We start from the raw sequence: 25,379 nt of genomic DNA, 5'->3' as shown, positions 1-25,379 counted from the left end.
AGTTGCTTTATATATATATTATGTATTAAATAACAGAAACGGTGAAATGAATTATCAATAATTCAAAACAACTAAAAAACAATGAAATTTGTTTAATTAAATATCGTACCTATGGTTTGAAACATTAATAAAAAATAGTTTGAATTAATATTATATAAAATTTAAGTAAATATATAATAGAAAGAGACAGGGATGGAGAGAGAGAGAGAGGGATAGGTCGCATACCTAACCATACATTACATTAAATTACATTAACAGCCTGTAAATATCCCACTGCTGGTCTAAGGCCTCCTCTCCCTTTGAGGAGAAGGTTTGGAGTATATTCCACCCCGCTGCTCCAATACGGGTCGGTGGAATACACATGTGGCAGAATTTCGTTGAAATTAGGCACATGTAGATGAATTATAAAGACAAATTAAGCACATGAAAATTCAGTGCCTGTGTTTGAACCCGAAATAATCGGTTAAGATGCGTTCTAACCACTGGGCCATCTCGGCCCTAACCTAACCATAACCTCAAAATAATTATCTAAATTATTAGCAAAAAATTTTGTCCTACAAAATGTATGGTTTGATCAAAGACACCCCTCCTTCCTATATGTATCGATAACGATATCATCAAAAATGATTACTGACAAGCTGTTTTTTTTACTCAGTCAATATTTATATAATTTAATAGTCACATTGTCCTATAAATTACCTGGAACGGTTAACATAACATTACAACATGGATACAGCCTAAATATGATAACAATTTTGGCGACCTTAACGCTACATAGCGATCTCTACCACCCAACCAACATATCTATACATATATTATAAATGTGTAAGTAACTCGGTATGTCTGTCTGTCTTTCACTGCCAAACTATTGAACCGAACTTCATGAAACTTGAACACCAAGAAAAGACATACCTAGGCTACTTTTTTTGATAATCAACCCCTAAAATGCGAACGAAGCCACGGGCAACGACTACTAAGTTCGATAATCAAATCTTGTCAGCATCCTACGACGACTACTTTTTCAACGTGAAAAAAAAAAACGAAATTAATATATTATTATTTTTTATGATGTGTGACAACCCTATGAATAATATGTGAGTGACAGATGGTCATAAATTACATACGTCGCATCATGCCCCCGGGTTTAAGTTCGATTCCCGTTTTATTACACGTATCTACTATTACTTCCTGTAATAACATACCTGAAGTTTATTTTACATTAGAAAATGTTACATTAAGTTCGTTCGTGAGATCTTGAAGCAACTTATGTATATTTAATAATTATATAATAGATACAATAATGTTAACAGCCTGTAAATTTCCCACTGCTGGGCTAAGGCTTTCTCTCCCTTTGAAGAGAAGGTTATTTTTTTTATGTCATAGCTGGCAAAGTGACTCCCACTGCCCAGGGACATCTGCAACACCGGGGGACTTGCAGGTACGTTGCCCGCATTTCAGGAAAGAGTACGCTCTTTTCTTGAAGGTTCCCCAAGTCGTATCGGTTCGGAAAAACCGCCGGCGAAAGCTGGTTCCAAAAAAATGTCTTAAATGGTTATGGAGCATATTCCACCACGCTGCTCCAATGCGGTGAATTCACATGTGGCAGTATTTCGTTGAAATTAGACACATGCAGGTTTCCTCACGATGTTTTCCTTCACCGCCGAGCACGAGATGAATTATAAACACAAACTAAGTACATGAAAATTCAGTGGTGCTTGCCTGTCTTTGAACCTGTAATCATCGGTTAAGATGTACGCGTTCTATTGGGCCGTCTCGGTTCTCGGCTCTCGGTATCTCGGCTTAATAATAATAATAATAAAAAAACTTTATTTATTTGTCGAATTATATAAAAATGTATATAAAAACATAAAAAGAAAATTTAGTACAATTAATTGCAAACATCATAAGGCAATACTTGTTTGTGGTTGTGTTTCGGTGTTTGAAGGGTGAGTGAGCCAGTGTAACTACAGGCACAGGGGACATAACAGTTTAGCCCCTAAGGATAATATTACTTAAATGTCTATGAACAGCGGTGAAGCGTCAGCGTCCACTTACTTATAAAAGTAAATATTGCATTCAAGAAATTAAAGTAACTATACAATTTTACTCGAAGATTATATTTTTTACAAATGTTTTGAATTTATGAATCGGCAAAGTAAAAAATATCTGTAATACTCTTAATTAAATACAGTGGAATCCGTTTACAATGACATCGAAGGGAATTGACAAACACGTCATAATAACCGGACGTCATACAAAGCGTTTTGTGAAAAAAAATATATATATATTGTATGTATATACATATATATTTTGCACGTAATAAGTACATACGAAACATGTACGTATGTACTATATTTTTCATATTTTAATGTAAGTAATTAGTAATTTTTGTCTGCTTTTGTTTTTTTTTTTTTTTATTTTTTTTTTTGTAATAGTCTCTAATACTATTGTGTATAGAAGACATAGCCATGGTCAAATTATCATTTTCAATATTGCTATGAACAAACCTACAGATGACCGTTGAGTGACAATTACTTACTCAGATTAAAAACAATGAGCCAGGTGCCGAACGTCGCCGGGAACATTACTGAAGGTGTAAAGAATCATGTCGGTCACTATACTCGGACACAATTTATTAAAAACGTGTCATAATAAGCGAACTCATCTCATATATGAGAACCAAACTTCATGGTGTAAGTACGTCACAATAAACGGTTGGTCAATATAGGTGGAGTCAGGATTCTACTGTATAACAACTATGTATCTACCCTGCAAGTTATTTTTTTAGTCGAAGAGTACGAGATCGTTGCCTAAGTGTTTATTGCTGCCTGGCATATGATTGCCTGGCATTTAAGAATAATTTTGATAGGAACCATTGAAAATTGAGCTGGTTTAAATATGCGTGCCTCCTTTCGCGCGGGGGCTTGCTACGAGGTTAATCCGGCACTATAAAATACTTTACGTAACAACAAGGAGATATAAATATTGACGCGATAATAAATTAACAATTTGTCCAAATTTAGGGGTAATAGTTTTATGGTAGGGTATCCCCGGGGGACTTGTAACATGGTCACCCTTACACTCCCCTGTATCGAGTTTGTTACCTGGTAACCTGTAATACTTTTTGGATGTTCTCGTCTCCTCTGTCAATTGTATTATCGTGTACAGTTGGAATATATATGTCTCCGTAAAATGTTAAATACCGTTAGATTATAATCTAACTCTATATATCTATCGAGATTGTGAACTGTCGAAAGATTGCGATGATTGATAATTCATCTCGTGGTCGGCGGTTAAGGAAAACATCTTGAGGAAACCTGTATGTGTCGAATTTCAAGAAAATTCTGCCACATCCACCAACTCGCATTGGAGCAGCGTGGTAGAATATGCTCTAAACCTTCTCATGAAAGAGAAAGGAGGCCTTGGACATGGAAATTTACAGGCTGTTACTAAATATATGTATGTTTAGAAATAACATATAACATTAAAAAAGTTATAATAATTCAATCAGTGTGGGCCAAGTCCTTCAAAAAGGACGACTTCAACTCCAACGAATATCTGCTAATGTTTAGTTGATAAGTAAAATCAACAACAGCCATACCTAAACTAAAATTAAAAAGTGACGAAGATACCGGCAACGGTGACCTGTGAGAGAAAGTAACTTAAAAAAAGAACCACTTAGCCACTTCTTAAAAACCGTCACCAAGTTTAAAGATATGTTGACAAAAACGGACATTAAACATTAACACGAGCGTCGCGTGACTCCCCACAATAACACGAACTTAAGTAAATACTCTCATATGCCATAAGGTAACGAAATAGCCCACTTTGGCCGAGTTAAACAGTTTATTACATGTTTAGTACGATCATACCTCAAAAACCATATCAAATAAAACGAAATAAGCTCTGTTAAGGGTGCTCCTGTTTTCACATTGTGGTTCCGTATCAAATAGCTTAATATGACGTTGTTAATTTATTTATTTTTAGTTAGATTTTAAGCATAGAACCCTGTGTCTTTTTAAAGAGCAACAGACAGACAGAGTTACTTTCTCATTTATAATATTAGTTATGTATATAACACGTGAATCTCAACCAAAGATTGTGAGTTCAATACCGAGGTAGCGCTGTTTAATGAGTTTATACGGAAAATATTGTAAAGAAACTCGTATGAATTGAATATCTGTTACATGAAGTCACTCACCCACTGGAATAGCGATGTCAAATACGTACGTATCAAAACAATCTATTTCAATAAGGTTGGAGGTCATTCTGGGACTGTTAAAGGCTACTCACTATATTGCTTTACTGCGTCGGAAATACCAATAATATTTATAACTAACGACACCGACTCCCAGGCTTAAATATATTAATAAAGAAAATTATATAATATCATTATAATTTATATCCAATAATACTCAGGAATTATAATTATAATTTACATTTTAAATGATGATTTAAAATGTAATGACATAATGAAATAAAACTACCGGCACGGCACCTACACGGCCCGTGACCACGAACACTGCAAAGTGCTCGAAACGTCGGGATGTTAAAATAATTAATATACGCGATTAAATCCGTTAAAAACTAGTTTTATTTCAATGTGTAATAATCGCGAAAATCTAAGACAACATTAATGACATAGTATAAAACAAAGTCGCTTACCGCTGTCGGTTTCTATGTATGTTTAGATCTTTGAAATTACACAACGGATTTTGATGCGGTTTTTTTTAATAGATAGATTGATTGAAGAGGAAGGTTTATATGTATAATACATGCACAATATAGTAAAGACACACAGATTATTTTAGAGGTATCTAAAGCGATATCGTAAATAAACACATTTTTTTGCGCTTACATTGCAAACGCTGTCTGAACCCTAGAAGACAGATCAAAATAATGTACGACGGTATTGTACACCTTATAAAGGTCTTCAAAAAAGTCTGAGATGGTATATGTCTATCTCTTAGGGATAGCCCACAATAACCATTTTTTATCCTATCTTTTTACGAGAAATTATGGCTTATTTTTGAAGCGATTTTAAGCATTAATCCTTATCCAATTAAGTACCTTAAATACATTTTGCATTTAATACAGATAAATATGGCTCTTTACAACATGTAATTTAAATGAATATTTTCGAAGATATTACAGATTTTAACCGCAGTGACATAGTGGTTTGTATTGTCTAACGACATAACAACTGTGAACGTTGTAAGACATTCTGTAGTATATTTAGTACCAGCATTACAACCGTGCGAAGCCGGGGCGGGTCGCTAGTTTGTACTTCATTGTGTAGTTTTAATGCCTCACTATAAGCACACATAATAAAAACACTCAAATAATTTTTCCTAACTAAGTAAGCCAAAAGAAGTATAACTACAAAAACTATGGAATAAATTTATCAAATGGGTTTGTTATTTCGCAACGGAACCCGGATTCTAGTTCCCGGTTCACTCAAGTAAATTGCGTGTACCTCACGAGCCGTGCTATAAAAAACCGTGGCAACATCTCATAGAATAATTGCCACGGAGATGTTTTAGTGACCTTTGGGGAATATATTTACGTTATGACGATGATTTCAAATTGAATATACACAAAATGGCGTGAAGTTACTAATATTTTACATACTATCGGTTATTTTATAAACGTACATATAATTTACTGACTATCTGACCCTTATGGGTAGAATAATGGAGTACATAAAACGAGTACTAAATTTAGAGGAAGGAAATTGAGGCAACAAGAAAGATTCCGAAGAGTTAATAATTTTAATGTAACATAACATATTTAAATAATGTTATTTCTAAGTACTGTTTTAAAAGTTACTGATATCAAATGTAAACATATTATTGACAAATCTGACTGACTGAAATTAAAATGTTCAAATTGAATTGCGAAATAATAATTAAGGGCCTCCATCGTCTGTGGCTCTAGGAAAATCAGCCTCTTGTTGTTTGACATAGAGGAAGGCAACGACCAAAGAAACGATGGATGGATTGTGTGAAAGATGATTTAGCTGGACGATACTTGTGAAATGACGTCAGACAAAGAAATATGGAAGAAGAAGACACGCTGCGCCGACCCCAAAAAAAATTGGGATAAGGACAGGAGGATGATGCTGATGATGGTCTTCTGTTCCTCTAGGGCATTCACTCTATTGTGCCCCCAGGCCTCCAGGACTTTAAATCCGGCTCTGCATAAAACGTTTGAATCGTAAGATCAATAGCTCTATTACACCGTTCGGCGTGATTTTTCCGACATCTTGAACAATTATATATTTCAGCCAATTTACAAAAAAAACCCTTATTAAATTACCCAATTTTTTGGTGGTAGGGCGTTGTGCAAGCCCGGCTGGGTAGGTACCATCCACTCGTGAGATATTTGACCAAACAGCAATGCTTAGGTTCTGTTACGGATTAAAGGATGAGTGAGCCAATGAAACTACAGGGACGAGGGACGTAACATCTTAGCTCCTCACGTTGGTGGCGCATTGGCAATGGTTAATATTTCTCACAGCGCTAATGTTTATGGATGGTGGTGACCATTTACCATCAGGTGAAAAAAAAAAAAACATGTCGTAAGATGTCAGATTAGGCACCAAGTCGCAGCAATAATCGGAGTTATTCCTATTTCCCCCTTAAAAGGGTATTTACCAACTGATTTACCTTACTTCTAAATTAATATTTTTTTATGTAACACAATAATAAGAGGAAAAAGTTTCTATATATTTTAATTTCTTTGTCGAATGACATTATCTAGAAATAATTTTGGAAGTCACGTACGAATATATTTTAAAATGTCATTTTTTATTTGTATAATATTATTATGGGCATAAACCGTAAAAGGTGAGTTGGAAATCTTTTACCGAATAATTTAAAAAATATCGCAAATTCAATTTTTGCACAAAATATTTTTGGAGCAATTTTGGCGTAAAGAATAACTCCAGGACTGTTCATAGAAATAGTGAAAGAATAATACCCCCCGGGTGAGTATCAACATACATTCAAATAGAGAATTATTTTTACGTTGGAAAATGAATGCCTAACTTTGTGGTGGGGCTTGATACATGAGGATACGTACTAGGTTAAAGGATATATTCTAGTGTGATATACCACTGAAAATATCTATAATTTATGGTGACTATAGTTTGAAGTCTTAACTAATGATGGAAGGTTCAAACCCAGAAAAAACTAAATTTTCATGTGCTTATTTTTTTTTATAATTCATCTCGTGTTCGACGGTGAAGTAAGTTTCCTCGCATTGTTGGCAGAATGTCATTCAAATTAGACATGTGTCTAACACATTTTGCCACATGGGTATCCACCAAACTGTGTTGGAGCAGTATGGAGGAATAAGCTCCAAATTCTCTCCTCATAGGAGAGGCGAGCCCTTAGCCCAGCGTTGGGCTATTTATTGGCTGTTATCCTTATTTTTTTAATAAGATGATATACATTATACAACAAAACACTATTTTGCCTTTTTTAAATATTAAAAAATAGTTAAAAAATGGGTTTGCGTAAAAGATTCGGACACAGAAAGGAGAAGTTAAGATTCAATGACAACGATGACATACCAAAGCCTAGAATATATTTGCCACTTTTCCAATGCCAAAAAGCCTTAGGATCTATTAAAAAAAAATTGAAATTTGGACAGTATTCTTATTTAAATTGAATTTATAGTTTCCTGTTCTGCAGCAGCTGCACATAGACGTTACCCTACGTAAATAAGCTCGATTTTACAATCTTAAAGTCCAAAAATTTCCATCATTTTTAAAAACATGATGACTATTAAACATACCACAAATAATACATGATATACTTAACTAGACTTTATTTTAATTTTAATAACTAAAATCATTTGCAGTCATGGAAAGAAATCCGATAAAGAAACACAATCGCCTGTTTTGAAGATATTCAAAGATATCATGCAGAAGGAAGTCAAGTACGTTTCATGAGTTTAAATATATCAGTGTTGACGAATAACACTCCCATTCGTTAACCAATAAAAAATGTGTGCTTTTTAAAAAATTTCGTGCCATTTTCAGAGATCCTGAAAAAGTAAACTTACTCAAAGACAAGAAGAGAGAAAAGAAGAGAAAAGTCTATCCCGAATCTCGTCCAAAGTCGGATCAAGTAAGTTATAGCAAGATCCTTAATGATATTTGGTGGTAGGGCTTTGTGCAAGCCCATCTGGAAAAGTTGAACCCACTCATCAGATATTCTACTGCCAAATAGTACTTAGTAATGTAGAGTTCCGGCTTGAAGGGTGAGTGAGCCAGTGAAAATATACAAGGAATATAAGATCATAATTCCTAAATGAAAGTGTTATTTATATATACTGATTCATCCATCAGTTTTGCACAATATTATACCAAGGGCATTGTCTACGGAATCTCTCTTAATTTTTTTTGGTATTCAAATTACCAAAGAGATGATTCGATTTAATATGGATTTTTTTATGATATCGGTTGGCGGACGAGGAAATGGGCCACCTGATCGTAAGTGGTCACCACCGCGCATAGTGGCGCTGTAAGAAATATTAACCATTCCTTACATCACCAGTGCACCACCAAACTTGAGAACTAAGATGTTATGTCTCTTGTGCCTTTAGTTACACTGACTCACTCGCCCTTAAAACTGGAACACAATAGTGAGTACTGCTGTTTGGAGCTTTATTTCAGAGGTAATTGGTGAATATAATATTATTTTTCCATAAATTTCTAGAGGTCCTATGACTCCAGCAGCACGGGCAGACATAGAACGAACGAACAAACAAAAATTACGGTTCAAGAATTGCAAGACGACAAGAATGCGGCCTTCAACCAAAACAGAACAAAAAGTGAAGTAAACACAAGTTCTATAGTACTGATAGACATTATTCTCAATGCTGTCCCTTAGGGCTGACACCGGCAAAAGTGTAACGCAGAAAAGATTTGTTGAACGCATTTTACAGTTTTCTAAAAAATCAGTAACATTCTTCAGTAAAAGAATTACAGCGTATAATTATGTGGAATTATTTTTAGTTTGTATAAATTATAAATTTCTATTGTCATATAAATACACAAGCTAAACTTTTGGCCATCGTTGTCTGCTATGATTTGTACACTAAAACCTCCAAAATGAACTCCATCTTCTGGTATAAGTCTCTTCATATAGGCACATAATTAATTTACGTACCAAACGTGAGCGGTGTGGTGGTGCGTTAAAGGCTATTACTTTAACGTTAGTATTTCACGAGGAACGTATCTGTTACTAAATGTCTGAAAGTACACAAAGCTTCCTTTTATTAATTCGAATATCAAGAAGTAAGGATAAGCTTCCGAAGTAAGGAACGCCAAATTTTGCCACTCCGCAAAGTCAATAAATTATTCTTGGGGCAAGATATCCGCTTCTATAATAAAATCCTGCAGACAATTTTAACTTTGCCGTTTCATAGATTTAAGTCAATTGTAAAAAATACATTGGTAAAGAAGACATATTATTCGATACAAGATTATATTGACGATAAAAAAGCGTGGAGTTAATGCTTGTTGACTTCCAGGCAGGAGACATGACATATATATTGAAAAAAAGAAACTACTGAGTTTCTTGCTGGTTCTTCTCGGTAGAATATACATTCCGAACCGGTGGTAACTTTACTTTAAATAGTTTGTTAAATGACCATTCAAAAGTGCTCGTAAAAGCCTACTTGAATAAAGTATATTTTGATTTTGATCTTGATGTCATTGTGGAGAACGATAACGCTAAACAGTTGATGTATTTCAAGTAAAATTCAAACGAATTCGAGCGTATTGTCGTTATCGAGGATACGATTTGTATGAACACAGAAGATCCGTAGGATATGGTAACCGAATTTGAGAAATGCGAATCCTGCAAGACCTATTTTCAAACTAATCTGATCGTGGAAAGGAGCACGTATGCTCACATAGAGATTTTCTTCTATCATATTTACATTCAATACATTAGCAGCCTGTAAATTTCCCACTGCTCGGCTAAGGCCTCCTCTCCCTTTGAGGAGAAGGTTTGGAGCAAATTCTACCACGCTGCTCAAATGTGGAATGATTTTGTTGAAATTAGACAAATGCAGGTTTCCTCACGATGTTTTCCTTCACCGCCGAACACGAGGTGAATTATAAACACAAATTAAGCAGATGAAAGTTCAGTGGTGCCTGCCTGGGTTTGAAGCAGAAATCATAAGTTAGTAAGTAATAAGTGCTTGCAGAACTAAAACTTGCAATGGTTTCTCACTCTCACCAATAGACCATATCAGTTCAAGACAAGAAACAATTAAGGGACTTTATTTGCTTTATTTTTTTCAGCCTTTTCGAGGGGAGAAAAGGGAAAGCTGGTGGTTCTGGGTAAGAGATTTATTTGTAATTAAAAGTAGGATCTAATCGAGCGAGTAAGACTCGGTGGATCAACAGAGACACTTTTAGAAACTCTAGCTACGTCAGTTTTCTTGAAATCACGTGATATTTGATATAGTTCCCATATCTTGGTAAATCTCGGTAAAGTAATTTACCGAATAGTACAACAGCGTGTATACCTACCTACTACCTACTTTTTGTAAGGGCATATGTGTATGAATAAAATTAGTAAATACTATTCTATATTTAAAATTCAAATTTAATGTTGCCAAAATTTAAAGTATTATTTTGTACTTTTTTCTTTTGGGTCATTGTGGACATGTACTGCCACAAGTTCTAACACTGAAACCAACTTTGTAAGTTATATCTATTGCTCATTGTAAAATGAACTGTAAGGTGCTTTATGAGTAATAAAAGTTCTTAAACCTGAAGTATTTTGGACTGATTGAACTCACAAGAGTTGTCATGTCTTTTATAGTTAAAAGAATTACTGAGAAGTGGTATAAAATCCTGTTCACTACTACCATAACGACTCGTCTAATAATTCGCATTTATGTTTTTTTTTCTTTCAGGGTGATAACCAGAAACAGGATCAGAAACAGAAAAGAACGGACGATACTTGCTCCTGCGTTTCTTGCGCGTGAGTTTACTATAATTGTTTTTATTTAATCAGCTAGTAAACGTCTCGTTATTAGGCAAAGGTATCCACTTATTCTTTCTTTTGCTTCTTTGAAAGAGAAGCCTATTTCACTATAAGTGGATTTAAATGGCATGACAACCTAACACATGCAGGTTACCTCGCGGTATGTTTCGTCGCCGCTAACCAAGAACGAAAATTTAACACGTAGTAAGTAACACTGAGTACTTGCTCAGTTTTTTAATCGCGAGCGTATGCGTCGTTAAGACTCCCGTCAGTTCGTCATCTTTAATCTTTTATTTTGACAATACTTTTGATAAGTCATCTTTCAAGCTACTACCTGTTAGGACTAGGGAAGTTTGTGAGCTATACCAGTTTATATAATATGTATAGAATACATATTTTTAAATCTTCAGTGACGTCACTTATCCGAGTATTTAAATTCACTGCTTTAAGAATATTATACATTAAAATTAATTACCGTATTCCACCAACCCTGCATTGGAGCAGCCTGGTGGAATATGCTCCAAACCTTCTCCTCAAAGGCTGAGGAGGTCTTAGCCCAGCAGTGGGAAATTTACAGGCTGCTAATGTATCACGAAAATTCTGGTCCGGTCTAGAAATTTGATCTCTCGGTCCTTGAAGTCAAGGAGGAGTTAGATAATAATAAAAGTTTATTTACAGATTAAAAAAGATTGCCGGATCCGAGTATACCTGCGTGGCGTGTCTCTTCATTCTGTTTTCGATCTCAGTAGCCATTATATTCCTGACTGTGTTCAAAACGATGACGTGCAACGATACGGCAGACGTCAAATCTAGTGACGACGACAGCCTAGTGAACAAAATGAGGGTCCTGAAGGAGAAACGGCAGCTGACCGAAAGCTACGGGTGGAGTGATTACACTGAAAGGTATATAGGTTCATTTTTATGAAATAGATAGGAAGACTTGCAAATAGGCCAGTGGTAAAGGATGGTAATCTCCAATGTTCTGACCTTGGGAATTAGGTTAATGTCCCTTGTGCTTGTAGACACACTGGCTTACTCACCCTTTAAAACGATAGTTTTGCTGTTGGGATTGTACAAAGCCCTTCGACCAAGAACAGCAGTTCTATCCATTTTAGTAACTCGATTGGTCAATCGAGAAATATATATTCATTCGATAGAGTTGACACTTTCAACAGATGTAGGTGGTATTTGTTTAATTGATACAATCGTTGTTCGATCAACGAGTCGAACATTAGATGGCATCGGAAAGTTTATAAGGGGCATTTCAGCGTATGGTGTAGATCATGTCTGTGATAAATCAGTTACATTTGACCACGTCGAACCTCTACACGTTTGAAACACAATTAAAGATTATTAAGGGAGTGATGGTTCTGATGATTTGAGTCTAATAATTTTACTTATTGTGTAGTGTGTACGCATTGTTTCGAACGTTACCTAGATTAAAAAAAGCGCAACAATTAAAAAAAAGAACATGTTATTTTTCATTGATTACCTTTTGAATAAAATAAATATGAGAACTGCAACACAATTCCTAAAAACATTTAGAATTGTATTAAATATGTATTCTACTGCTAAGCAGTGAGAGGCTTTTTGGGTTGATCCTTGTCTACTAGATACTATGATAAGTATAACTGTGTATTAATTTAAGGTCTAGTATCTCAAAAGATTCTACTACGTCTATCCCATATCGAAATTCCTTTCATATATGTGTCTCATGCTGACTTTAAGAACACCTAACTTGAATCCTAGTACTTGCCCTCCTCAGTCACATTGTCAAAATTAGGACCAAGAGCTAATACATTCAGGCACAGACATATGTTCGTAACCCAACTATCGATATATTTAAATATAAATAATTAATTATTTTTAGGAGCAGATGGGACGATTCTTCCAACCTCGGAAGACTTACTGGAGGCTTGGAATCTGGTAAGAGACTTGAAGTTTGATCTGAATCGGTTATTGAAGAATTTATCATTTTGATTGCTTGTATTTTCTTTTCAGATTACATTGGGGACGGCATAAAAAATTCGGTAAGTAGTTTTTAAGAATTTTTGACAAAGACCTTTCTCGAGACAGCCCAATAAAAAAGTATTGAAATCAAAATTAAAATATGCTTTATTAAAGTAGGCTATTACAAACAGTTTATAATGTTAATTTAACAGAACTGTTTTAAACGTAAAGCTACCACCGGTTCGGAATGCAGATTCTACCGAGAAGAATCGGCAAGAAACTCAGTAGTAACTCTTTTTCAAAATTTGCAAAATACAAAGTCATATTAGTTAAGTACAATTATATATGTTTTAGTTCATCCAGGCAAGGGCTACTCGCTAACAATTTCATAGCATTTAAATATAATGAAACTTCGATCAATAAAAACATTTTTTTAATTCATAAGTTTTGCAGTTTACACACAAACAAACAAGTATTACCTATTTATAATATCATATTTTTAGCAACAAGAACAACAACAAAACGATCGATGTAGCACAAAAATAAACTGACCTCAGTCTCACGTAATTTTTATCCTTATCACAATAAATCTGTACGACATTCAGTAACTTGCGAATAAATGTTACACATTACAATAGTAAAAGCAAATAACAAAAGAAAGAGCAAAGTTAAATGCCTATACAGCAATATATACCAGGCAAACGGGCAGAGGTCTGGTCTGCACGTTGTCGGGAGATGAAACGCACCCCATCACCGCTAGGCTCCGTCGTTTTATGTGTTTACTCGTTATGGGGTTACGTCTAATATTATAATCAGATACATTTCAAAATCTTGTATATTAATAGCGTAAGCCGATTTTTGTCCCAGTGATTGTGGGACGATGGCTGCACATGAAAGTCGGTCATTGTCTCTTGAAGAGCTCCAGCCGTAGATGTGCAGAAATATAAAGAGGATTCTTGATTACATTTAACTAAATTGTTACGATTTAACAAAGAGTTAATTTTAGAGAGCGGAAAAAAGTTACTAGACGGCTAGACAGCAGTACTACGGCTGTATATTGTTATCGATAAATTACAATTCTAACTGAACGAATGTGTACTATTTGACATTAAAAATGTAATTAAAAAAAGGTTTAATCATTTTGGCGCCGTATTTGGATGAGTGACTTGCAGCCTGTCATAGGTTTCGAATAAACGCGAAGCTTAACAGATCTTAATGCATTTTTGAAAAATATTTCGACTGTAATAATGTTGTTAGTTTTGGTGTAAACATATACCTTAATTCTACGTATACCCTTCGTCCACATACTAAGACACCTCCGTCTGTCGTTATTAGACCCTATTTATTGGATATAGCAGGTTTATTGCCGTTTGTTACGAAGAAACACCCTTTGATTTAGAGTTTAGGGAGTTATTTTTATCAATCAACCCCCTGAAGGGGTACCATTGTTCGTGTATTATTTTATGCGCGAGCTACGTTCGAGTGAGTTTTTACACGACTTCCCAAAAACGAGTGAACTGTTTTAATTGTGTGTTTGTGTGTGTCTGTTTTCATGTTTGTAGCACCCTGTATCAATAGCTATTTCACCCATCGCTGGGCTTAGACGTCTTGTTCTATTTGGGATAGAATTTGGATTAAATCCCACCAATCAGCATTGCTGTAAACGTAATCATGACATCCTCATAATTTTTTTCTTCGTGATAATTTCTCCCTGATGTCATTTAAATGTTATCTAAGTAATTTCGTTAACGTAAACTCGTAGTAGTTCCTCGTTTTCCTCAGAGGGCTCGTTGTGGGATGGCGGGATCTCCTACTTAAGCAATGCTAAGTAATAAATGTCTCCGAAAATACGTATATTTTGTAATAATGTTTAAAGTATGCGAGTAAGAACGCTAGCGTGGACTACATTTTTTTTAAATTCGTTTGTTAGTGGTAGGGTTTTGTGCAATTGTGGTACCCAGATGGGCTTGCAGTCTTTTAACCTTTTGACTCAAACAAATATATAAATATTTTTTGAACATTTTCATTTCTTGCCACTTGATGGTAAGTGGTCACTACCGCCTATAGACATTGTCGCTGTAATATTACCCAACTATGGAAGCTAAGATGTCCTGACTCTTGTGCCTGTACTCCCACTGGCTCACCCACCCTTCAAACCGTACACAATAATACTAAGTATTGCTGTTTGACGGCAGGATATATTATGAGTGGGTGGTACTTACCATACAAAGCTCTACCACTAAGTGAACACATGAGCCACTGAGCCATTACGGCTCTTTTTTGGAATAATATTAGTTAACTCATACCTAGATTCATATAGCTTTTTTTTTTACAGAAAATAGTAATAAGAGACAGAGAAAGTACGGATAGAAAAACAAGTTTAAATTTTGAATATAAAAAAAAAATATTCTCTGAATTAATTTTACTTACGCACTAATTATTTTTTTATAATTATTTTTTATATGCACTGTCTCGTTGGTCTTAGCTTAAGTGTTAAAAAGCCGTAGTGTACACAAAAAAAACATTTGCAAATTCGTCTTGATAGGTACCAGTAAGAGTAACTACTGATTTTCTTGCCGGTTCTTCTCGATAGAATCTACATTCCGGACCGGTAATAGCTTTTCTTAATATAGTTTGATAAATGACGATACAAAAGTGCTCGTAAAAGCCTATTTGAATAAAGTATATTTTGGTTTTGATTTTTGACCGTACACTCATCAGATATTTTACCGCCAAAAGCAGCGTTCGGTATTGTTGTGTTCCGGCTTACAGAGTTAGTGATCCAGTAACATCTTAATTTCCAAGGTCGGTCACATATTGGCGATGTAAGGAATGGTTAATATGTCTTACAGCGCCATTGTCTACGGGCGGTGGTGCTCACCATCTGTCCCTAAAAATACCCTCTAACTTGTTCTGCTATCGGTACGTTTTCTGTGTCTCCTTTTATTATTTTTTCTCTGTACAGTGCAGTAGTATATACATTAGCGCCGCCATTGTTTCTTGATGTATTAGATGGGGGTTCTGTTTTGAAGTTTTAAATATGAAAGAGAACACATTTGAATATGTCATTGTGAATTTGTGCGGATACAAGCTCTGTGCCGCGGCCGTGCACGCGCTTTTCGTTTTCACTTGTAATGCGACTTAGTGAATTTTTCTTGACTTTGAATTGTCCAGCGTAACCGTTGTTAGTGAAAATGGCGCTGCGAGAAATTCAACGTTCAGTTCGACATTATCTTTGTTTCTTTGTGTTTTTTTTTTTAAGTTACACTATATCCACGGGCTCAAAGTTGCCTGTGCCTTTTTCTACATTTTATTTTGTAGTTCTAGTTTGGTGTGACGGTTAACAATTTCTCTTATTAACTAAACATCAGCAGATTTTAGCTGGAAGGAATTGCAGCTCGTCGTCGTTGAGAAACGTATGTCTTTGGTTACATTTAACGAATCGTTGTTGTACATCATAACTAATAACCGATCGTTCTTGTGTTCTCATTCTATAAATTATAACAGTTATGATATGTTTTCGATTCCAATACGATTCAACCTCGACTGTTCTTCTTCACTTCACTAAATGTCAGTTATATTTTAACGGAGGGTTAATTCTACTTATTTATGTATAGTTACGACACGATACCGATCTAACTTCGATCGGCTGCAAGTGACAGCAGAACGGCAACAATTCGGTTCTATCGCGATGATGAGACAATTTTTTCGTTGAATTCGCACGCTGTACTCGATAATATATATGCTATAGTGACCTTGAATCCAGGATTTGGGAACAGCATTAGAAGCTAGCCACTAGTCCAACAAGACAGTTACATCTATACTTCTATACTTCTATAATTAATATTATAAATGTGAAAGTAACTATGTCTGTCTGTCTGTCTATCTGTCGCTGTTTCACTGTCAAACCAATGAACCGAATTTGACGAAATTTGATATGCAACAAACTTGAACTCCGATGAAGGACATAGGCTAGTTTTTTGCCTAACATATGACAACCAACCCCTAAAATGCGAGTGAAGCCGCGGGCGACAACTAGTCAATTATAAACAAGAAATTGCTTATTAATACGACAATAAAACGCCCACCTGGGACTCCGTTATGAGAAATTAATAAAAAAATTAAATGAAAAAACTTTACGGATAAAATAATAAATATATATAATTATTATATAGTTATTATAAGTTATTACCTGCCAGGAAACGAACACCCTATATACCCCGAGGAAATAACAAATCATACCGAGTATTAAGCTTGTATAGTCTCCCGGCTCCGCGTGATTTGTGGCCGGAACTTGGTTATAGAGAGGCAACTCTTTTATTGGGGTTCCGTGGGTCGATGGTTTTTTTTTTTACTTTAAATTGAGCTTCCTTTTTTTACATTAGAGAAGATGGGGGAAAAATTTGAGGCTTTGATTTTTATGATTTTTACATAAGTCAAAAATCAAAATATACTTTATTCAAGTAGGCTTTTACAAGCACTTTTGAATCGTCATTTAACAAACTATTTAAAGTGAAACTACGAGGAACGTAGATTCTACTGAGAAGAACCGGCAAGAAACTCATATTTGTAGTTAGTTTTAACATAAATCTTAAGTGATTATTAAGTATAATACTTGATGGTAGGGTCAAATATTCTACCGCCAAACAGTTATAATTAGCACTGTTGTGTTTCGGTTTGGAGGGTTAGTTAGCCAGTGTAACTACAGGCACAAAGGACATAACATCTTAGTTCCCAAGGTTGGTGGCGCATTGGTATTGTAAGGAATGGTTCGTTTTTATTACAGTTTCAATGTCTATATGGAGTGGTACCTAATTTATAAAAAAATTTGTTTCTATTATAAGGCACTATAAAATTACGTATTTAAATGTTTACAACATAATATGTTTATTGGTGTACGCGGCGCACCTACAACTATTACATACATTAGCAGCTTGTAAATTTCCCACTGTTGGGCTAAGGCCTCCTCTCCCTTTGAGGAGAAGGTTTGGATCAATGCGGGTCGGTGGAATACACATGTGGCAGAATTTCGTTGATATTAGACACATGCAGATTTCCTCACGATGGTTTCCTTTACCGTCGAGCACGAGATGAATTATAAACACAAATTTAGCTCATGAAATTCAGTGGTGCCCGTCTGGGTCTGAACCCGAAATCATCGGTTAAGATGCACGCGTTCTAACCACTGGTGCATCTCGGCTCACATTACATATATTGCCATATTTAAGCCAATTCACAAAAGACATTAATTAATTATTATTGGTGAAAACCGCACACAAAACTGTTCGTTTGTTTTTAATTTATCGCAATTCGACAACTTGTTTTGATAAATGAAAATATTTTAGTAACATTCAATTATTTTTTTTAATACTACGGAACCCAATTTATTTTTCTTTCGTACGTTCTTCATTCATTTTCATTCTTATGTCTCACTAAACTCTGTACTTAGGTTTTTGCACGTTTTTCTATAAGCAATATTAAGTATTGTGTCCAGCGCTTGAGCGATGATATAAATATCGCACGCTATAAATAAACTAAATATACAAGGCGAACGTTAAGAACAGAGAAGTAGAGTCAAATACACAACATTTGATAGGGATTTGACGGGATATCATTGGTCGAGAGCTATATCCACATACTCGTATATATTTTAAAAAAAATTCTCAAGTAAATGTCATACAAATAATGTAATTATTATATCTTTTATGTCTTTATTCGACTAGCGATCTTTCCATGGTGGTAGAGAGTGGTAGTAACCATTTACCATCAAGGTGGCCCATTTGCCCGTCCGATATAGATATCATGAAAAAACCAGCGGTTACGCAAACATTTCTCGCATCGCAACGCTTCCACTGCGGACAAGCTTAACAGATTTATGTTCAAGTTATTTTATAAGTCTCAGGGCGTAAAGTGACAGATGGAAACAGGAAATCTATTACAAAGGGAATCAGATCTTCGGTCTGGGATTTGATATATTGTGAAATATATCTCTCCGTGACACCGTAGGTTCTGCCTTGGGTTTGTTTTGTACCGAAGCTGTACATCTTTTTTCGCGTTATGAAATTATTATAGTTGATACTTATGATGCGTCCGCACAGGGTGACGTCGAAACCACACGGGGAAGTTGCTCGCTGAAACGCCAATTGCTACAAGAAAAGGATACAAAAAGAGTATGTGAAAAATGTAATCACAATTAGATATTATAATTATAATAATTAAACACAGTTATGTTATTACTAACCCAAGTGTTTGCCAATAAGTAAAATGACTATACCGATGGTCTAGTGGTTTGGTGTAAGGCCGCATATTAACTCTGTGTCTGTTTCTGTGCTCTTTGAAGCCCAAGCCACCGACCGTATTGGATATTTAGTATCATTCAATACGGTCATATCATCCTCCTGCCCTTATCCCAATTTTACTTGGGGTCGGCGCAGCATGTCTTCTTCTATCATACTTCTCTGTCAGACGTCATCTCACAAGCAACATTCTTTCTAACCATATCGTCTTTCACACAATCCATCCATCGTTTCTTGGGTCGTCCCCTACCTCTATATCCATCCACATCCATACTCAAAACCTTTCTTCATCATTCAATACGGTCATAATGAAATCAAATCAAAATATACTTTATTCAAGTAGGCTTTTACAAACACTTTTGAATCGTCATTTAACAAACTATTTAAAGTAAAGCTACCACCGGTTCGGAATGTACATTCTAACGAGAAGAACCGGCTAGAAACTCAGTAGTTACTCTTTTTCGACATCTAAAAATACAGTCATGTTAGTTAAATACATTTATATATGTATGTCATGTCTCCTGCCTGGAAGTCAACGAGCATTAACTCCACGCTTTTTTATCATCAATATAATCTTGTATCGAATAATATGCCTTCTTTACCAATGTATTTTTTACAAATGATTTGAATCTATGAAACGGCAAAGTGAAAAACGTCTGCGGATATTTATTATAGAAGCGGAAACGGAAGCATGACCAACATTCCCTAAGGAAGGACTTTTAATACTCAACACGTGACCACTTGCCTCTAAAATGTGAGCACAGCCGCGATTGATAACTAGTGAGATTGTGAATTTTGTGTAAATCTATTTTATAAATATTTACAATTATATTTTCAATATTTCCTTGATTAGAAGGATAGGAGCGTCTTTTACGCGCGACTATCAGCAGCCTGCTGCTTAATAGAACAAAAAAAAAAAACAAACAATTTACAAAAGGCTTCATGAAAAGACCACGGTCCGGTATAACAATGGAGTGCCGTGGGCGCATTGCAGATTAAAAAAGTCTGCGCCTACTTGTTTAAGATAAGGCTGTCTGTAGACGGACGGTTATTGTTTTTTAAGTTTAATCTTCACTGATATTGTTAAGTGAGTTTGTTTGTTTGTTACGCATCTACATAACATTTTGACATTTCGCTTGTTGACTTCCAGGCAGGAGACATAACATACATATATAATTGTGTTTAACTAACATGACTGTATTTTTAGATGTTGAAAAAGAGTAACTACTGAGTTTCTTGCCGGTTCTTTTCGGTAGAATCTACATTCCGAACCGGTGGTATCTTCACTTAATATAGTTTGTTAAAAGTGCTTGTAAAAGCTTACTTGAATAAAGTATATTTTGGTTTGATTTGACATGCACATTGTCAGAGGTTTAAGGAGGAATAAAGACCCTATACATTGCACCTGTCCCCTTACACGCGGGCGAACGGCGTCCGGAAACAAGTTGTAAGTTATAAATGCATTAACATTGAATTTAAGAGTGAATAACGTAATGACGGACTGGTTATTTAGGTTGATTTAAAAAATAGATGGGGGTAGTAAGTATTATTAATTCCATAAAATATTATTATGAGTATTTATTATTGAAAAAAGAGATTTTATGAATGAAATAATTGTCATTCTAAAATAATTTTCTTTTGTTTTCTTAACGTCAGTGTTCAGGTATAGATGTATGTTTGTGGTAGGCAAACTGTAGCAATACGTACTATAATAATTAAGATATATTTGTATGTCTATTCCTTTTGAATTTAGATTTTTTTATTACATATATTATTTATTCGATAGAAATCCGGTTGACAGACAAAGAAAAATGGTATTATGTTATGTCATTGTCTGTTTGAATGTAGTCTTTTGTATTTATATACTAGTTGTCATACGCGGCTTTGTTCGCGTTTTAGTTGTTGGTCGTTCTTTCGTTCGTATAGCTTGAAGTTCAGGCTTGCTTCATTGCATACCATTTTTCATGAATTTCAGTGTAGCCATGAATAATATTAGTATATATGTACATGACTTGGTAGAGTTCTTGGTTTTGAAAGTTGAAATTCTTGACTTCTTTCTACTATAATAAGGATGTATTAAAAATAAACCTTCCTCTTGAATCAGGGTATTTATGGATGAAAGCCGCTTTTTGCCAGCTTTTTTTGAAAGCCGCACGATTGAAATTCGTTTCATAGTTTAAAAGATCAAAGCGTACAGACATCAGGATATGTCTTTGTTATATACTATGTAGATATAATGTTACAGTTTTATCTGTCTTGATATGAAAACGTTCGGAAGTTCGCACGCCATTCCACATTTCATTTTTTTTAATTAGTTTTAGTGGTTAGGTAGTGGATTGTCAAATTATCCACCTGGTAGTTACTACGGTCTATTGAAATTAGCACTATAAGAAAGTATTCCTTGAATCGCTGATGCGCCTCCGACCTTGAAAACTATGGTGTCCCTTGAGCCCGTAGTTACACTCATTCAAAAACACAAAAACACAACAATAGTAGAATATCTGACGAGTGGATGGTACCAACCCCAAACGGACTCGCACAAAGCCCTACTTGTAAAAATATATTTTACTTGTAGGGCTTTGTGTAAGTTGGATTTTGTAAACGAATACAATTTTAATAAATTCAGTCTGTAGTTAACGAATTGAAAAGAAAACTCAATTAAATTCTAATAACATTGGATATCGTATTACGTGATTTGTTTATTTTAAGCGCAATTGAAATTTTTTTTCGACGTTCGATTGTTTCAATACTCTCGTAACACAACTTCAATAAAAATATTGAAAATAAATAACAAAGTATTTTATTAAACGTATAAACAGACGGCGATCGGTATCAGTATTTAAAAAAAATATATTTTAACAAAATTCAATGTCATCTTATAAAAAAACCTCTCGTATGTAGGCGACCTAACAGATATACGCTCAGACAATTTTAGATATGGATAGCGTGGACGGATTTTAGTTAGCGGGGCTTTTATGAGGAACAATATGAAAACTGTATTTAAATTACTGTATAACACTGATATTAAAACCAAATAATAGTATTCAATGCGTTTGCATTAACGAATTAAAAATGGATCCGTCGCAGGACGCATGTTATATCGAAATTGACGTTTATTTAATTTATTAACTCGAAATTTAGCTTCAAATATTTTTAACATTGAAGTATCGTTTATAACGTTTTTAACACTTGTTTAATAATTTACTTGGTGGTAGGGCTTTGTGCGAGCCCGTCTGGGTAGGTACCACCCACTCATCAGATATTCTACCGCCAAATAACAGTACTCTGTATTGTTGTGTTCCGGTTGGAAGGGTGAGTAAGCCAGTGTAATCACAAGCACAAGGGACATTACATCTTAGGTCCCAAGGTTGGTGGCGCATAGGTGATGTAAGGAATGGTTAATATTTCTTACGGCGCCTTTGTCTATGGGCGGTGGTGACCACTTACCATCAGGTGGCCCATATGCTCGTCCGCCAAACAAGGCCATAAAAAAAAAAATTGTCAAAATTTTACGACCGGTTCGGAAAGAAAATCAGAGAAGAAGCGACGTAATAAAATCCGCGGTATAATTTACTTTTTTCTTAATATATATTTTTTATTTTTCGTCGGATTAAAGGCGATCGTTTCATTCCCAAGGCGTGTTATAATTAATCCTATTAAAAGTAGGCTATTAATGTTTCACTGTTGGGCTAAAGCCTCCTCTCCTTTTGAGTATAAGGTTTGGAGTTAATTCTATCACGCTGCTCCAGTGCTGGCTGGTGGATACACAGGTTTTCATGACACATGTAGGCATCCTCATGATGTTTTCCATTCGCCAAGCACGAGATGAATTACAAACACAATTTAAACACATGTGAATTTAGTGATCGGTCTATTATATTTAGTGAAATAATAAATATATTTTACATATCTATACATATATATAATAAAATATACACATATACATACATAGAATAAAATTGGAGTGTCAGCTTGCAATATTTAAAAAAAAAGGCTTTTTACTAAATGCACATGTATGTTTACACGGTACATATTTCAATTTTTTTTACAATGTCTTTCTGTCAGTCCGTTTGTTCTGGCCAATCTCTGGAACGGCTGGACCGATTTTGACGGGACTTTCACAGGCAGATGTAACAAGGAATAACGTAGGCTACAACAGTAACTTTTTTTTTTTAATTCAATCGCGCACGAAGTCGCGAGCACATCTAGTTATTTAATAATAAATAGCAACGAATATAGTCATCTACTCACACATAAAGGATTAGTAGAGAGCAGGTGGAGAGATATGAGGGCAGAAGAGAGAGATACGCCATGACATGCGAGTCGGTCTTTACCCTCAAGGCGAACCAATAAATGCAAATCATCAAAATGCTTGCACCTACAGGCACGAGGGACTTAACATCTTAGGCCCGTTGGCAATATAAGGAATGTCTTGTTTACGCGAACGTCCATGAGCAGTGGTTACCATAAGGTGGTCCATTTGACCGTCCGCCATTCGAAGCAATGAACAAGAAAAAAATGAACTTAAAGTTACGTAAGTCTACGTCTTCAAAATTAAATAGCAATTTTGTGCTAATGATACGTATGTCTATTCAATAGTAAAAAGTGGAATCAGTATATTTTTAAAATATACGTATGATAATCTTAAGAGACACGAGCATTGAATTGGCATGTGCTTGATTTTTGTGAATGCATTCTTGTAAGAGCCGTGATGGCCCGTGTGCATCTTAACCGATGATTTCGGGTCCAAACCCAGGCAGGCACCACTGAATTTACATGTGCTTAATTTGTGTTTATAATTCATCTCGTACAGGCTGCTAATGGAATTTCTTGTTTCTGTTAACACATTCCGCGCGTTACGAGCACTATTTTGCCGTATTTGACTATTGAACTACGCGGCAATCAGTTGTCCTTGTTTTGCGCGCGGTGCGGGGGTTGATTTTATAGGGTCCTGTGCACATACAAAAGAGATAGGTATATTCCCGACATGCTTTCATCAAGTAGGTTTTAATTTTGCAGACAAGAAGTACGGCATATAATGTTGCCGTAACGCACAAAACCGTTTTTTTTTTTTTTTTTTTTATTTATGGATTTTCATGTTATTATGAGCCTTCGAAGTCAAGTGCTGGTACGGCAAAATACAAGCCGTAACGCAGAGCTGGCTCTACAGGTACGGCAAGTATAGGAGTCGTAATGCATAGGAATTAAGTTTCATATTTGCACTAACGTGCGCAATGTGTTAATTTCCCACTGCTGGGCTAAGGCCTCCTCTCCCTTTGAGTAGAAGGTTTGGAGCATATTCCACCACACTGCTCCAATGCACGGTGGAATGCACATGTGGCAGAATTTCGTTGAAATTAGACGCATGCAGGTTTCCTCGCGATGTTTTCCTTCACCGCCGAGCACGAGTTAAATTATAAACACAAATTAAGCACGTGAAAATTCAGTGGTGCTTGCCTGGGCTTGGACCCGCAATCATCGGTTAAGATGTACGCGTTCTAACCACTGGGCCATCTCGGCTCTAAGTTACAACCGCTTTAAATTTATACAACACTAATAAATATAATATATGTTCTACAAATTGATGTACAACAGTGCGATTCTGTAAGATAACGCTTCGAGTTTGAATCGTAAAATTCAAACTGACTTTTGATACGTCATTTTGATACGTGTAGTCTTTTAAGGTGGAATCAGACGGTTCATTTTTTGTTAATTTTCAAAAAATTAACCGAATGGTCTTTTTTACGTCATTCCAGTTAAGCCGTGTGAACATGGAATGAAAGAAAATGACTCATTCACTCGAATGAACCGTTTGATATTACCTTTATATCATATTCTGATATTCCACGGTCGTGTTCTGCGGTGAGTTTTAAATATATTTTTATATAATAATATTTTATATAATATATAAGTTATCGGTTCACGTCGAACTAATATTACAAATACGAAAGTAGGTTACGATTTCACGTTTCAACTAAATCAAAATCAAAATATACTCTATTCAAGTAGGCTTCTACAAGGACTTTTGATTCGTCATTTAACAAACTATCGAGTAAAGCTACCACCGTTTCGGAATGTAGATTCTAGCGAGAAGAACCGGCAAGAAACTCAGTAGATACTC

The 25,379-nt window shown here is 35.3% G+C and overlaps 1 protein-coding gene across 1 annotated transcript in view; it reads left to right on the top strand.

Moving 5' to 3' along the window:
* Positions 1 to 11,790: 11,790 nt before the first annotated feature.
* The window catches only part of LOC125074116, a 39,260-nt gene continuing 25,671 nt past the window's right edge, over positions 11,791 to 25,379 (top strand). The window contains exons 1-3 of the mRNA XM_047685342.1: positions 11,791 to 11,915; positions 12,883 to 12,938; positions 13,014 to 13,042. Of these exons, the coding sequence (XP_047541298.1) occupies positions 11,791 to 11,915; positions 12,883 to 12,938; positions 13,014 to 13,042 (210 nt within the window). The remainder of the gene's footprint in view (positions 11,916 to 12,882; positions 12,939 to 13,013; positions 13,043 to 25,379) is intronic.

This window comes from Vanessa atalanta, chromosome 27 (genome assembly GCF_905147765.1).
Source record: "Vanessa atalanta chromosome 27, ilVanAtal1.2, whole genome shotgun sequence".
NCBI lineage: Eukaryota > Metazoa > Arthropoda > Insecta > Lepidoptera > Nymphalidae > Vanessa > Vanessa atalanta.
Note: the sequence above shows the minus strand (reverse complement) of the source record. Positions and strands in the feature narration are given on the sequence as shown.